The following is a 16,741-nucleotide window of genomic DNA, read 5'->3' on the forward strand; positions in this document are numbered from 1 at the left end:
AGATTCTGCTGCATGTGAGATTTGAGCTTTGGGACCAATGAATGTTTCATGTCCTGGGACTTGAGGGTATTCTGCACAAATACTCTCTTATACCTCTGATCAAAATGGAGGGGAGATTACTTCTCCAACAGGAAAAGTACAGGTTTCTATAGCCTGATTCAGACACCTCTGGGGCTGAGAACCAGAGAATATAATGTAATTAGCAACAAACTTGAGTTCAGATTTATTTTTAGCTTAGTTTTTTACCTCCACTGGTGGTTGTGGTGCTTATCTTTTCACATATTTGAGTAAATAATTTTAAGTGACTTGAATCTTTTAGAAAGCTCCTATGAGGAGTGAGATCGTGCAGTTTAATATCCAATATCGACCTCTTTTATTGGCCGTGTCTTTCTTTGTTGGGGATAATGGACAATGGAAGTAGCTATCAGCCTGAAAGAGGGCTCTCGGTTTTATTCCCATATTCATCTTTTCCTCTATTTCTGCTTGACTTCCCTTCTCCCCAGATGAAGAAGAAGATGAAGAAGAAGTGTATAAGATGGCTGGTGTGATGGCCCAGTGTGGGGGCTTGGAATGCATGCTTAACAGACTGGCAGGGATCAAAGATTTCAAGCAGGGCCGCCACCTTTTAACAGTAAGTTGGAGGCAGCAAGGTGGGACTAGGGACTAGCCTTCTGCTTTGGGAGAGGCCCCTAATGGAAAGAAGCTGTGGCCATTGTGCCATTTAACCCTAGAGGGCAGCATGGTGCCACAGACCAGTGCAAGCCCATGAAGGACCTGGTGGCTCCCTGAGGCCTCTCATCTAGGTTTCTTTCCCCCACTACTCTCTTCCCGGCCCCCTCCCCCACAAAAAGCCAGTGTGTTGGCAGCCTTCTTCTGTGTTTCTTTAGTCACCTGTGGAACCAGTGTCTAATTGTCTTTCCCTAAAACACTGTACTTGTGTCTACTATTATTAATATTGCTTTTTAAATGGATTTTGTAAGTAACCTTTTCATTTCGTGTAGGATTTTGGTTATTCATCTACCTATCTCATTAGTAAGGAATAGAAGATTCCAAAGGCACTGCAAATATTATAGTATGAGTTTCACCTCCACGGGATGGGAGAACATGTATTACTGTGCCCATGTTTTGAACAACATACGTGGTTCTGAGCTCCCACAGGCCATGGGTGTTGGAATCTCTCTGTTGACTGTTCAGAGTCTGAGTTAGTGCTAGAATTTCCCCCAAGACAGCAGAGCATCACCTGTTCCATTAGCAATTGGTGTCCCTGGTGTAGTCTTAGAGATGGTAGAGATCTACTCAGTCCATGAGGGCGACCTCTGGAGAACATCGATATTTCAAATGCCAGCCTGGTATGAGATTTCAGCCACCGTACCATATCCCCTTAAGGATCACTTCTCTCCGCTGTCCTCTGCATTTCAGGGAGAGTGCCTGCTGATTGTGTGTGACCCCTCTTAGTTCTTTTCTGCTTGTTCCCACATCATTATTCTCTCTCCAATGGTCTCTTGGATTTTGACTGGCTTTTCTTGTCAGGTGCTGCTGAAATTGTTCAGTTACTGTGTGAAGGTGAAAGTCAACCGGCAGCAACTGGTCAAGCTGGAAATGAACACTCTGAACGTCATGCTGGGGACCCTAAACTTGGTAAAGAGCACGGGCTGCAAAATATAAAGAATGAGTCTTAGAAGTCCTGAGTGGGAGGAAAGACAGCTTAATTCTGGACTCTAATGAAATGGATTTGTGGCCTCTTCAGGCCCTTTATCTGTCTCTGACTGGCACGAAGGCTTAGCTCATTCAGGCTGTCCCCTTTCCTTCTGCTGGCTCAGCCCCGTGCTGCTGCCATGACACCCAAGAGCTTTCTTGTCCTTTTCCTGAATTCAGAGCAGAGGCTAGAGGAAGTTCTTAAAATAGTCCAGACCACACACCAGTGGAAGAGTAGTGCTGCTTGCCTCAGGGCAACCGGAAAGAAATCTGGACCATCATATTCTCACTGTCCTCAAAAGCCCACATGCTTATCTCTCTCAGAACACGAACACGCATGCGTGCACGCGTACACGCACGCACGTGCATCTGGGAAGTGTGGCCATGAAGGACATCTTCGAGGAGCAGATCCCACCTGCCATGAGTGGTTATGTCGTTATCCCTGGAGTGACTGCGTTTCTTCCTCTAGGCCCTGGTCGCTGAGCAGGAAAGCAAGGACAGTGGCGGTGCAGCTGTGGCTGAGCAGGTGCTTAGCATCATGGAGATCATTCTAGATGAGTCCAATGCTGAGCCCCTGAGTGAGGACAAGGTGAGTGGAGCGCAGTCTGTCCATCTGGAGACGTTGGGAGCCTGCACGTCTCACCGCCAGCAGTGGGCTTGTTTATGTCTAGCTGTATCACCTGAGAACGATTGACCCTGCTCAGCTCAGGAATGGCAAGGCTCAACTAATTAATGGAGACATCGTTGCACTGGAGCCTAAAATCTGTGGATTCAGAGGAAACAAAGCTGCTAAGGATAGCCTTTCACTCAGAAGCTGCTCATTAATGGAATTCTGGCATGTTCCAGTTGATGGACAGGGACCATAGTCCAACCCCTCATTTCACACTTGAGGAAACTAAGCCCAGAGAAATGAAGTGAGCTGTTCAGTGTTACTCAGTTGGTTACTATGTAGTTGTTAGATAGTTGGAGGGCTAGAACCCAGGTCTCCAACTCCCAGTTCAGTGTCTCTCCCCTGTACCATTGCCTTCCTGCATCCTTACTAGTGCCAATGTTTTAGCTAAAGATTATTAATAGCCATGACAGAAATTTAGAAACAAATTTATCAAGTGGAACTCATTTATTCTCCAAGAAGTGCTGTGACACAGTTCTTTTAGGGCTTCTTCTGATGGCTCTGGTGGGGGCACCGCAGCCAGAATCTTGACCCCATGAGTGGCCCCATCCTTTTTCCTGTTGCAGGGCAACCTCCTCCTGACGGGAGACAAAGATCAGCTCGTGATGCTCTTGGACCAGATCAACAGCACCTTTGTGCGCTCCAACCCGAGCGTGCTCCAGGGCCTGCTGCGCATCATCCCGTACCTGTCCTTCGGAGAGTTGGAGAAGATGCAGATCTTGGTGGAGCGCTTCAAACCGTACTGCAGCTTTGACAAGTATGTTGTTTGGATTTCACACAGCCGAGGGAGAGTCCCCACAAAAACCGCGAACTACTTTTGTGAGACTGAGGACGAATCACCCGAATTTCTTTCTGGCCTTTAATGGGCTCAGTCTAATTGGGGATCCAATGAAAATATATTAAAATATATTGTGTTAAGTTGGCAGAGGAGGCAGAGTGGTTGTGAGTTGAGAAGGGGGTGCGACAGAATGGAGGGAGTCAAGAGTAAAAAGCTGGAAAACACAAGGGACTGTTGGGAGTTTGGGGATGGAGCAGGTAAGAGGGAGAGTGTCAGGAACCAGATCTGCAGATTCTTCATGTCACGCTAAGGAGTTTAGACTTGACTCTGTACTGTCGAAGATTGTTCGGCTTGTGGTATTCCTTCCTCATTCTCAGACTCTGCAGTCTTTTCTCCTAGGTATGACGAAGATCACAGTGGAGATGATAAAGTCTTCCTGGACTGCTTCTGTAAAATAGCAGCTGGCATCAAGAACAACAGCAATGGGCACCAGCTAAAGGATCTGATTCTGCAGAAGGGAATTACCCAGAATGCACTTGACTACATGAAAAAGCACATCCCCACTGCCAAGAAGTAAGAAGCAGCTCTGCCAGAGTGACTGTGTTCTTTCCTCCTTTCCCAGTTCCTTTCACCTCCATCATCTTGACATAAAGCTTCATCATTCCCCTTTGCCCTCCTTTGGGTCTTCCTTCTGGAAACTACCAAGGTGACCACTTAGCCACTGCAGAGTCCTTTGGGGCTCTGGGAAAAGGATGGCAGCCTTTTGGGGTTTATTTAGAGTACTCATTTCTACCTGGCTTCTCAGCTGAGCTGGGTAGTCCTTGGTGATTCTTTGTGGCATTCTTGGAGGGCTGTTTAAACAAGCCAGAATCAGCAGCTGGTTTTTAGGTAGCTTTTGCTTCTTTGGCCTGCTAACAAGCCTTTATTTGCTTTGCAGTTTGGATGCTGACGTCTGGAAAAAGTTTTTGTCTCGCCCAGCTCTGCCATTTATCCTGAGGCTGCTTCGGGGGTTGGCCATCCAGCACCCTGCCACCCAGGTGAGTTGCCAGCCTGCATGTGGACCTTTTTCTGGAAATAGGACATGTAGTGTGAAGGAACCATACACCGTCATCTCACTTCCCATGACTGAGTGAAGATAACCGCCTTGATTAGCCTTGAGACGTGACCTGCCCTAATACGTAAGACTCCAGTGAGTGGAAGAGACTCTCAGAGGCCACCTGGCTCATCGCTCTGTGGAGAGGATTAAGTTCTATTTGGGATTTCCGCATTCAGCTCATTCTTATTTGGGGCTTCATTATTTCACAGGTCAGCTGAGCATCAGGTAAACTGCGAGGGTGTGGCTGGCTTGAGTGTAAGATAGTTTTGCTTTCTGGCCGAAGTCACTGGGGCATTTGTAATACCACCACCGTTTTCTACAGTGTCCCAGGAAGCTGAAAACTTCATGCACAGAGAGGCCTGCCCATTCCACTCTGCTGCTCATTCCTGATATCTCCCCCTGGGGCCGAGGTAGCTGTTACTCTCACAAATCCTAACTGGCCTGGACAGGTGACCAGGCGGGGGTCTTTCATTAATTAACGTTTTTATTTTGAGATAACTATAGATTCACGTGCAGTTGTGATACAGTATATGTGCCCATTACCCAGTTTCTCTCAGTAGCAACATCTCGTCGAACTATAGTTTGATGTCACAACCAGGGTGTTGACATTGGTGCAGTCAAGTTTCGGGACGGCTTCATCACCACAAGGGGCCCTCCTGTAGCACTGTTACAGCCACATTCACCTTCCCCCACCCCCACGCCGCTGACTCCTGGCAACCACTGACTGACCTTTTCTCCATTTCTGTAATTTTGACATTTCAGGAATGTTATATAAATGGAATCATACAGCCTGTGGCCTTTTGAGGATGGGCTTTTTTTAGTCAGCATAATTTTCTGGAGATTCATCCAGAAAATTGTTGTTGTGTGTATCAGTAGTTAATTCCTTTTCGTTGAGTGGCGTCCATGGTGTGGCAGTACCATGACCTGTTTAGCCATCCACCCATTAAAAGACATCTAGGTTGTTTCTGGTGCAGGGCTTTTTCAAATAAAGCTGCTGCGAACATTCATGTATAGGTTTTATGTGAATATAAGTTTTCATTTCTCTGGGATAGATGCCCAGAAGTATAGTTGCTAGTTGCAAATATGTTAGTTGTATATTTAGTTTTATGAGAAAGTGACAAACCGTTTTCTAGAGTGACTGCACTGTATTTCATTCTCACCAGCAATGCTTGAGTGATCTCCTTTTTCTCTGCATCTTTGGCAGCATTTGATGGTGTCACTGTTTTCTATTTTAGCCATTCTGATAGATGTATAGTGATACCTTATTGTGGTTTTAATTTGTAGTTCCCCAGTGGCTGATGATGCTGCATATACATCTCTTTATGTGCCTCATCTGTGTATCTTCAGTGAACTGTGTCTTCATATCTTTTGTTTTCTTAATGTTGAGTTTTGAGAGTTCTTAGGGCTAAATTTTTTTCTGTTTAGCGTTCTACCTTGAATATACTTTCATATTCTCATTTGGTAATCTGTTCTGATAATTCATTTCAGAAACATGGTGATTTGGTTAAAAAAAGATTCCTCTCTCTGTCTCATCTAAGTCTCTGTTGTCTAAACTTTTGGTCAGTTCAGTGGAGATGGTCCTAATTAGTACATCTTTGGGGGGATAACTTTTTCTATGTAAGAGTCTTATATTATTTCCCCGATTTTTATAATATTTCTGTTTTGAATGTGGATAAATCAAGGGACTGAGCTGTGATTTGGCCATTGGCAACGAGTGAGCTTGGAATAGGTCAGCTGATATCCAGATTATTCTTAGTTACTAAGTTGAATTACTTTCTTTAGAATAAGGCTTTGTGTAGTCAGATATTCAGCATTCACACTTGTGACCGCTCAGTTTTTTTTTTTCAACACGTAATTATTTAACTCTTATTGGGTGCCTGTGCTATGCTAGACTGAGGAGACTAATTGGTGAGGTGGACAGTGAATGGATTCAACAGAGATCTGGAAAGGTAGAATAAATGGATTTGGAGATTGATTGCACATGGGAAGTGAAGAAGCTGGATGAATTAAGAACTCTACTGAGTTTCTGGATTGGGTCACAGGATGAAAGGTGGTGCTATTGAATGAGGTGGGAGAACCTCGGAGGTTGGATTAAGGTGGAGGAGAGTTGGTTTTATAAGACTGTCCATGTGTGGTCTGTCCTCCTAACTAGAATGTTAGCTTCAGGGGGGCACAATTTTTGTCTCCCCAGCACCTGAAACACTGTTTCACACATGTGCTTCACACATGTAAAGCCCCGGAGTGTTGAGTGTGGAGTACCGGCGGAATAGTTCAATAGGCAGTTGAACTATGGGTTTAGCGTTTAGGAGCCTGAGACATGAGCTACCCTATAATTTTGCTGAGGCACAAATTTGAAGCTATGAGAACAGATTTATGAGCTAGTGAGTGATCTGAGTTGAATGCTGAGCTTTCACATTACAAGTTCGCTTTGTTGTTTTCAATTTATTGTCAAATATGTAGCAACCGTCCAATTCACTTGTGATGAGTATAGTGTGGATTTCAATGATATGATGCTATTTTTCAGTGAGCTCATTGGAGAGCTTTTTCAAACTATGCCTGCCTTCAGTGTTCTGATGTTCTCCCATCCCTGTTCAGAGCATAGTGCTATAGTACAGTGATTGCCAACTTTCTCAGGCGTGGGGGTTTCTTGTTAATATATTTGTTAAGTATTTTCTTATCCCCAGTCTTGCTTAGGGTAATACCTCTAGTGTCCCTAGGTGCAGAACTTGCCCGTGCTCCTGAGTCTGGGGAACCCAGAACCCCAGATGAAGGCCTTAGCATGGTCCCTGCGTACCTCAAAGGCCTGCTCTGCTCAGTGCAGTCACTGCATTCACCACTCAGGCCTCATCAGGTGCTGCTTCTCTGGGGAATCCTATCTGAGCCCCTTTCACTGTGCCTGGATGCTTTACGTATGTTATTTAATTTAAATCATCACAGCAACCCCGGCATTACCCCCATTTTATAGATAGAGATACTGGTCAAAGGTCAGGGGCAGAGCTTAACCTTCTTCCATTTGTCCGATGCTCTTAAAGTGTAGATTCAAAGGATCTGTTTGAAACTGAGCATTTTAGCTTCTAGGAAGAATGCTTATCTATATATTGGAGGCATGCATCTCTCTGGTCCCTTCTCGACAGGTTCTCATTGGAACTGACTCCATCACAAATCTACATAAACTAGAGCAGGTGTCCAGCGATGAGGGCATTGGCACCCTGGCAGAGAACCTGCTAGAGGCACTGCGGGAGCACCCTGACGTAAACAGGAAGATTGATGCAGCCCGCAGGGAGACCCGGGCCGAGAAGAAGCGCATGGCCATGGCGATGAGGCAGAAAGCTCTGGGCACCCTGGGCATGACGGTAAAGCCACTCCCCTAGTCCCCACATTCTTGCCCACACTGTTGAGGAGATGGACGTGGCATAATCATTTGTGCTTCAGGACAGAACAGAGGAAGAGGAGGAAACTAAGTGTGCTAAGTAAGCTTACCTTTAATCTTCCCAACAACCCTCAGAAGACTGACTATTATTGTCTTGCTGTGTAGGTGAGACTCATAGGTTAAGGGACTTAACAGGTTCACAGAAACAGTCAAAATGGTGATGATAACCATTGTTTATGAGGCTTTACTCTATGCCAAGCACTATACTTAGGTACCTTACTGGTAAGATTTTATTTAAGCCCTCGTGCCTCGTGTGGTTCTTTGAGGTTGATTTTATACCTATTTTCAGTTGAACTAATTGAGGATGAGAGGTGAATAGGCCAAGGCACGTAACTAATACATGGTTGATGGGATTTTAAACCTGGGTCTGTTCACACAAAGGGCTTAGCTCTTTTCACTGTCCTGCCTGAGAGGAAGCAGTTGTCCTGTGAGAGTCCCCTCCAAACCAGCAAACCTGAGTGTCAGCAGTTTTAAAACTCCCATGGGAACAGTAAATGAATCATAATGCAAGAGCCCTTGGCAGCCGAGACTTGGTATTGCTGGCACAAAGAAAGGGGGCTTTTTTGGTGGCAAGTGGCGACTTGCCAGGGTTCCAGCTGGATGGTTTCCTCTGCTTCAGTGGTTCTTGTAGGAAGAGGCTAGAGGGAGAATCTAGGTCTTTACCCTCATTAGAAGCCAACTAAAGAGGCTCCCTTTCGATGCAGCAGTCCTTTGGTGTATGTGGTGGGTCAGCCCTTTCCCTGAGTATCCCCAAGCTAGAGTGGCAGGGTGGGGAGAAAGCCCCTCTGACATGCCATCTGGGGTTCCCCTGACAGACAAATGAAAAGGGCCAGGTCGTGACGAAGACGGCGCTCCTGAAGCAGATGGAAGAGCTGATCGAAGAGCCGGGCCTCACGTGCTGCATCTGCCGGGAGGGGTACAAGTTCCAGGTACATCTCTGGGCCCGCCCGGCCCGATGGCACATCCACGTCCCTTGCTCTGGTGGTGTCCCTCTCCTGAGCCTTTTGTTCTTAGATTGGCCAGAGGCAAGGCTTGTGTCTTGGCCATGGTCCTCTTTAAAGGCAAGAAGGCAAACTGATCCAAACATGAGTTGTCTTCATCACCATCAACAACCACTCATTGGATTCTTTCTGTGCTGGAACCTATGCCCAGAGCTTTACGTCAGCTGTGCAGTTTTATCTTTAAATTTGTAAAAAGCCCCAATTTATGGATGAGAGGACAAAGGTCATGGGTATAGCCAGAGTTCTAGCCCAGGCGCCTCTGACTCTAGACCTGGGGCTTTTAAAAACACACTGTGCTGCTTCCATTCAGAACACGTGGGGAGACCAGGCTTCCCCTAACTAGATTTATACCTGACAGCAGAGCAGCAAGTGACCTGTTTGCTCCCCTAAAGGCCTAAAACAGGTCTTCTTTCTCTCCAGCTTGAATTTACTACTTAGCACCCAGGCTGTTGAAGGGCAATCATGGGCCACAAGCCTCATAAGTCCTGCTGTAACACAGGCTCTTGGAGCTGCCTGACAAGTTTTGAAAAGCAAGTGTCTTATCCAGAAGGCACACTTTATTCTTCATGTTCAGCAAAAGGAAGCAAAAGGAAAAGACGATTTAGGCTCACATTTTTGCCTTTCCATCTGCACAGCATCTGCTTTATTTTGGTTGCTGCCCCCCACACTCCTCGTTTTACCAGGGCTTTGCCCAGCCAAGTGCTTAACAAAGAGTTTGGGGTGCTGACCATCGCCACCTCTCCTGGATTATCACCTCCTAGGAGGGTTGACATTCGAGTCCCCTCTGCTCTGCCTCACCTCCTTCCAAGGCCTGCCTTGGAGTTTCTCACCCGTCCTTTTTATATTGTCTTTGTAGCCCACGAAGGTCTTGGGCATTTATACTTTCACCAAGCGGGTAGCCTTGGAGGAGATGGAAAATAAGCCCCGGAAACAGCAGGGCTACAGCAGCGTGTCTCACTTCAACATCGTGCACTACGATTGCCACCTGGCTGCCGTCAGGTAGGCCCTGCTCCGTGGGCGGGCCCCTCGCTCACAGGTGCCTCAGTTCTAGACCTTTGTTACTTAGGAGGAACGGCTTGGGCTTTGAGGGGGTGGGACCACCCACCCCGAGGTTTTAGTGCTGTTCTTTAGTCTCGGGGGAGCGGAGTATTCCACCCTAAACCAGATAGACCCCCAAGAGCTATTTTTGCCATGTTACGCATGGCTTTTGGCCTAAGGCTGGCGAAGGCAATCACACTTGCCTGAAGCAGGGAAGCCGGCGTTTAATGCATCGGACTTAAAGATGGCCAGTTCTCTGTAGAGTCAGGAGCATGGGCTGACTTACTTCTTTAGTGTTAGCAAACCTTTCTCTACTTCCACTCGCCTAGACACCTGGTTGCCAGATTAATTCCAGCAGTCATTCCTCCCTGCTCTCCCCCCAATCCAGGTTGGCTCGAGGCCGAGAAGAGTGGGAAAGTGCCGCCCTTCAGAACGCCAACACTAAGTGCAATGGGCTCCTTCCAGTCTGGGGACCACACGTCCCTGAGTCAGCTTTTGCCACTTGCTTGGCAAGGTGAGTGTTGAGCATTTTGCACAGTAGGAAAGAGGGGACTCCCAGGAGATAGGGGAGATAAGCTCTCAGCCCAGCCCATGGTAACACCATTTCCTGTCACCTTCACTGGGAACCCATGTCTCTTTGCTTACTGACAGGGTCTGTCTGAAACAGAGGGGAACTCTACTGAGAGAAACCAGCACCCTCAGTGTCTGGTGTGCCATGTAGAATTTCTAGTTTTTCACTGCCTCTCCTCCTTTGTTGATTAAGGACATAAAACACGCAATGCCAGACTTGATCCTCCAGGCCAGAATTTTCCAGAGTTCACTTCTTCACTGTGTTGTGTGCCTCTGAGGTTTAAATAATAAAAATAAATAGTTTAGTGGCATGGGGAGTATCACGCTCCTTTCCAGCCTTCCCCGTCCTAAAATCCAAAGTAGAGTAGAGTGTCTCAAGCTTCTGCGAGGTCCTCGCCTCTCACTGATGCCTTGTGGAGTGACACCCCATCCTGAGTCCTGTGTTTAAAGCTCAGGGGTGAAAAGGTACTTACCATTAAACAGGGAGCTGGCAGTAATAATGATGAAAGTAATAACAGGCAACATATTGAAATGCTTACCATGTGTTATTATTGTAAATACAGATGAAGAAATTGAGGCACAGAGATTGGGTAACTTGTGGTCACACAGTTAATAAGAGGCATAATAGATGGTAACATACATTGACATAGAAAAAACTTCTTTAGAGGTTGCGGACATGATTCTTAAGAATAGATTTCCTTATCAGTCAGAATGGACAAATTTGTTTTCTTCTAAAATGAACTTCTAGGTGTGGCCATGATATGTCCTATGACATTGATCTATCAAGAAATGGGCCCCCAAAACTGGTGGGTTCTCATGCAAGCTTGGAGAACATCACATTCAGTCACAGCAGATATAAAAATGTCCTCTGCTCTTGTCTTTCTTCTAGCCCCAGTCCTCGTCCTCGACTCTCCCTTTCATTCCTCTATCCATTTGTGTAACCTTTGCAGCCGTCGGGGGAAGGGGGTGCCCAGCGGCTTCTGCCTTCCCAGCCGGTTGTCACCAGGGAACTTGCTTCTGTGTCAGCGTTTGCTCCACTTCTCCTCAGGCACAACACTTACCTCCAGGAATGTACGGGCCAGCGGGAGCCCACATACCAGCTGAACATCCATGACATCAAACTGCTCTTCCTGCGCTTCGCCATGGAGCAGTCGTTCAGCGCGGACACCGGCGGGGGTGGCCGGGAGAGCAACATCCACCTGATCCCGTACATCATCCACACTGTGCTTTACGTCCTGAACACGTCAGTACCTCCACCCCGGGCAGCATCTGGCTGACCCAGGATCTCCCACTTGTCCATATCCACCCTAGTTCATCCCAGAGCAGATGCCTGACCTCAGACAGCCTTTACTGAAGTAGGAATGTTCATCTGCGGCTTTTAGGTGACTTCCTTTCCCAAACTGTCCCATCTCCCACTGTGGGCAGCCAAGGGCTGCATCTTGGACTGACCTTCAGCCCAGAGGGGATGAGAACTGGGAGAAGCCAGACCATTGCAGCTTCTAATTCTCTGTAGCCTCTACTTCTACTTGCAAGACTCTCTTTTCTTGAGTTGAGGGTGGCCATGGGTCAGAGACGCACACACTGTCAAGGACACACTGGATGTTACAGGTGAGAGTTTCACATCTTGGGGATGCAGCAGAACCAAGGACCCATTTCAGAAATGGAAACCGGACTTGCTATCCTTATTTTCTCTCCAGTAATGCTTCTGGCAAGTTTAAGGGGAAAGGGGGTACTAAGGAATACCCAGGAAAGTCAACTGAGAAGGAAGGCAGCCAGGAAGAAATAGAGTTGTATTTTTTTTCCCTGTATACATTATGGAATAGTTAGGTTGATACCTAAAGGTATAATTTTAAAGAATCACTTAGAGGGGTAGAGAATATTATTCTTTCATTTCAACCGAGATTTTTAAAAGCAGATTAAGAGAGTTAATATACTTTAGCTCTTAGATTTGATTTAAATGGTTTCATACTTTTAAGTCCCTAGCAAGAGTCTTAAAACTTCGTTGGGCAGAGAATGGCCAGGCTGTGGAAAGGCTGTCTGTGTACAGTCCACTCGAGGCAGCTGCAATTCAGTCTAGGCAGCAGGACAGCCCGTCTCCTGTCCATTCTGGTCTTCTCTCTTCAGCAGTGTTATTTTCTGTTACCCTCCCACTTCTTTACCAGTTAAAAGACTCACCTCCAGACGCAGGCTTCATTGTTAAAAAGATGCACGGGCGGGTCTCCATCAGTGCATTACATCACCTGCTAAACTATTTAGACTGTCAAGAAACACCTGCATCGCTGACAACACAGACATTCCCACTATCCAAACTGTGCTTCAGGCCTGAGCAACGCTTAATTATGTGTTTGTGGGCTTTTGCAGAGACATGTCTCTTGGCAGCTGTGAGGTAGAGTAGACTGCTCTCTTCTCCAGGGAGAAAAGCAGACCCACAGCGGCAGAGTGATTTGCCTAGCAGAACAGAGCCAGTGTTTTCAGGTGTCACTGTTTCTTAAATGCCAGACATTTTAACTCCTGCTCAAATTTCCTAGTAGGAGAGAGAGTTGGCAGAGTCACGGTAATCTTGGTGAGTTAGAGGCTGATCTGGAAGCTTCATGGAGAGTCCCTGTTTCCCATCCACAGACTGTTTCGGCATTTCACATTGGTGTGAGCTCAGTCATGGGGGGCAGGGTGAGGGGGGCCGGCTGTCTTTGGGGGGCCATTCGTGTGTGAAGGCAAGTATATCATACCATGAGCCAGAGCACAGCTGAGCAGGTCTCGCGGTGGCAGAAAGCCTCTGATCCCCAGTTCTGGAAAGTCAAGTCGAGTATGTTCATCTGTTGCATTTTATTTATGTCATTCTTCAGGGAGCAGAAGGAAACAGAATGTCCTTGCACTGTCCTCTCTTGTTTTCACACAGTTCAGTGTCTGGCAGTGCCATCTGTAGACCTAGTAACTTTGATTCTCGTGGTTATTCGTGCTGTGTTTTGTTTATGTTTTTCCCCTATAGAATTCGGATAGGGCGTCAGGCACTCTCGGCCTGAGAGCACCATCCAGGTTATAGGGACAGAGCGCAGCCAGAAACATGTGATCAGGAAGGACTCCAGAGCTCTCAGTGCTGACCCGGGACCGCTTGTCGAGGCTTCTTCCTGGAGGGAAGATAGGGCATCAATGCTGGATTGGCTCGAGCCAGACCGCCTGGGTTCAAAGCCCACTTTCATGCCCCAGTGTGTGACTTTGGGCAGAATATTTACTTTGTCTGTATTGTAGTTTCCTCTTCTGTAAGATTGAGGTAGTGCCAGTACCTGTCTCGTAGGGTTATTGTGAGGATTAAACGAGATAATCCACACGGAGCCCTTAGAACAGTGTCTGGTGTTAAAGTTTATGGTTGTCATTGTCATTGCAGTTTAGGCAAGAGCAAAAACAAGAAGCAGTGCTTGCCTGGAAGAAGCTGTTCTAATGAAGGAGAGAAGACACATATACAGGAAAACCAACAAAATAGCCAGGGAAAGGAACCGAAGCAAGTGTAGTGTGAACAGCTTAGCTATTATGAGACAACGCGGGGTCAGGGAGATGCAGGCGGTGGGCTCAAAGTCAGAGGTTCTGAATTCACACTGACTCCATCACTTACTGACTTGGTGACTTTGGGCAAATCACACTTCTCTGGGCTTCAGATACCATGGTGAAAAGGTACGAGCTGTCACCTTCCAGAGTCATGGGGACGCCTTGATCGTAGAGTGTTTATGAATGTGCCCAACACAACGCAGGGTACCCAGGAGCCAGTATTTGTTTGGAATTGTGTCGAAACTGAGCCGCAGGGAGGGAGGGGGCCAAGGAAGATGTCACGGAGTAGGGCTTGGAAGGGAAGTGGTAGCACTTGGAGAGGAGGCGGGAGGGGTGGTTGAGGGCGGGCGGGAGTGTCCTGTGATCCAAGCGTCCAAGACACTTAAGATGAGAAATTAGGCAAAACCTCTCCCCTCTTGCTGCTAGACCCCGGCTTCTACCCCGGTTTCATCAGGCACCTTTTGTTCTAGAACACGAGCAACTTCCCGAGAGGAGAAGAACCTCCAGGCCTTCCTAGAGCAGCCCAAGGAGAAGTGGGTGGAGAGTGCCTTTGAAGTGGATGGGCCCCACTATTTCACGGTCCTGGCCCTCCACGTCCTGCCCCCCGAGAAGTGGAGAGCCACACGTGTAGAAATCCTGAGGAGGCTGCTGGTGACCTCTCAGGCCCGGGCAGTGGCTCCAGGGGGAGCCACCAGGTCAGTACCTGCTTCAGGAAGTACCAACTTCAAGGAGCCGTCTCCTGCTGTCTGTCGCCTGGACTGTGTATTCCCAGTGTGTGTAAAAACTGCCTAGCCATGCGCGTGTGCTTGTTTGACTTGGTCATTGGCCCTGATTCTTCTCAGTCCGCCACACCAAGAGTCTGGCAGGTTCATGGCCAACTCCGGGTCTGGTGTTCAGCCACTAGAAAGGCGGAGCCAGGCTTACCTCTGAGGAACATTTCAAGAGAGGGAGCCAGCCAGGCACAAGGTGAGACTGCTGATGAGCAGGAGGAGCATTTGGGCTGGCACGGGCTGAAACGAGTGACAGGTATCCCCGTCTGCCGGTTTGGGCATAAACTAGGAAAGCTTCTGCATGGCTGTGGTTGGGGCTTTTCTGATCATAAGAAGCTCATCATCTCACTCCTTGGTCACATTCCCATCCCGTCTGTGCCACATTCCACGAGCCTATTTCTATTTATGTGGACGCCTCCCAAAGAAGGAAGTGGTCCTTGTTTTCATGACCTTGTGCTGAGATTTGGGTCAGATGGCAGGTGTCTTGAGAGAAACATCTGCAAATGACAAGAAGCTCTATAAGACGACCATGTGGATTGCCACACACTCAGTGGACTCTGTGGGCACCACTCTTGGCTCACGGGGGCCCTGTGCTGCCCACCTGACCTGGGCTCCACAGTAGAGGATGGAGTTATCCACTTGCTTCTGCCACGAGGGAAGTCTTCACTTCCAGAAGATCTGTCCTTGAGAGTCTGTTTTTGCTAGGATCTGAGGCAATGTTTCCACATTTGTAGGCCAACGAGAGATTGGAGGCATTTTCAGGCCCCTGACAATGAGAGACCAGGTGGAAACAGCCGTGTGCCTGAACCGGCACACCTGGTATTTTTACCTCCATCAGCTCTGATTTGTCAAGGGTTGCTAGTCGTAGGTACCTTATGCCCCCAGGGAGACCAGGTTGGAGCTCTGCTGTTGAATCAGGGCAGTATCAGCTTCTCTTTTTGTAGAATAGGAGGAGGCAAGTCTTCTTAGATTCCTGTCTAACCCCTGCCATTGTTCCAGACATAGAGCCCACTTCTCAATGTTTCCCCAAAGCCTGAAGCATTAATAGTTAACTAGCTGCTGGAATCACAGGTTAGATCTGGAGGACTCTAAGTTGTTGATAAGCCAGGCTGGCCCACTTCCATAGCACATAAAGTGACTATTTACTGGGCACGGCTGTCAGTGGCAGGTGTGAAATCTGAGCCCACAGGAGCTGTTTTGCTTTCAGTTAGGAGACTGGAATACATTACTGTCCCAGGCAGTTAAGGAAAAGCCAATTTGATCACAGCTTAATTAGGAAATCCAGTGTGAGCTATATTCATGAGTTGTCATTTTCTCTGTAGCAGTTTAGTCACCTTTATTAATTAGCCTTAAATAATTAAGCTGGGCAGAGTCATTCAAGATTTCTGCTTACCAAGGCAAAACAGCCACAGAGAAGGACCAAACTTGGTGTGGTGTGGGGCATGCGCGGGCGCTCCTGAAACAGACCGGAGGAGGTGCTGGGCGTTAGTGCTGTATTGAGACACCGTCTGAGAGAGATCATGGCTGGAAGGACATTAGAAGACATCATCCTGCTGGTTGGGGCAGTGTCACTGGCACAGGCCTTGTCCTGAGTCCTGTACATTGTGGGGTGGGAGGCAGTGGCAGAGATAGAGAAGTGTAGCGCTAGGAATCTGCAGCAGAGAAGTTGACCTTTTCTGCATGTTGTACATTCAGGGCAACAGGTCCTCAGCCAGGAACTTGCAAGTATTTGAGCCTGAGACTTTCTTAGGCCTCCGTCAGCCTGATCTGTTACCCTGTTTGCAGAGAAATGGGCCATCATCCTCATTCCCAGGCCCACCTCACAGTCACAGTCACCTTTACTTAGGCTGCGGCATTCTCACACGTGGCAGGCAGGGGACAGTGGGCGCGTTGGAGGATATTGGGTGAGGGAGGGCACGGGAAGCCTATTTCAGCAAGTGGGATTCTTTCATTTGATTGTGGGGTTTTTTTGTTGTTAATTTACATGTACTGACTCTAGATATGGATGGCCTCTCTCATGCTACATAGCCCCTTCCCTTGAGTCTCATACAGTATAGTTTTAGCTTCCATAATAAATACCGCCTGTGTTTATTTTTACAATTCTTACACACACACCCACATTTCAGTATTGAATTCTAGTCCCTTTAGTTATG

At 47.5% G+C, this 16,741-nt stretch overlaps 1 protein-coding gene across 13 annotated transcripts in view; it reads left to right on the top strand.

Annotated features, from left to right (window-relative positions):
• UBR4 (ubiquitin protein ligase E3 component n-recognin 4) overlaps positions 1-16,741 on the top strand; it is a 119,520-nt gene that overhangs the window by 98,104 nt on the left and 4,675 nt on the right. For 10 of the 13 annotated variants that reach the window (XM_039842052.1, XM_039842051.1, XM_039842053.1 and 7 more), the window contains 12 exons: positions 504-631; positions 1,531-1,638; positions 2,165-2,284; positions 2,932-3,122; positions 3,543-3,716; positions 4,081-4,180; positions 7,374-7,592; positions 8,485-8,598; positions 9,527-9,669; positions 10,067-10,222; positions 11,327-11,521; positions 14,289-14,513. In XM_039842052.1, coding sequence (XP_039697986.1) covers positions 504-631; positions 1,531-1,638; positions 2,165-2,284; positions 2,932-3,122; positions 3,543-3,716; positions 4,081-4,180; positions 7,374-7,592; positions 8,485-8,598; positions 9,527-9,669; positions 10,067-10,222; positions 11,327-11,521; positions 14,289-14,513 — 1,873 coding nt within the window. The remainder of the gene's footprint in view (positions 1-503; positions 632-1,530; positions 1,639-2,164; positions 2,285-2,931; positions 3,123-3,542; positions 3,717-4,080; positions 4,181-7,373; positions 7,593-8,484; positions 8,599-9,526; positions 9,670-10,066; positions 10,223-11,326; positions 11,522-14,288; positions 14,514-16,741) is intronic. The other 3 variants (XM_039842055.1, XM_039842056.1, XM_039842060.1) reach the window with 1 other exon arrangement.

Source organism: Pteropus medius, unplaced genomic scaffold, assembly GCF_902729225.1.
Source record: "Pteropus medius unplaced genomic scaffold, Ma_sr-lr_union100, whole genome shotgun sequence".
NCBI lineage: Eukaryota > Metazoa > Chordata > Mammalia > Chiroptera > Pteropodidae > Pteropus > Pteropus medius.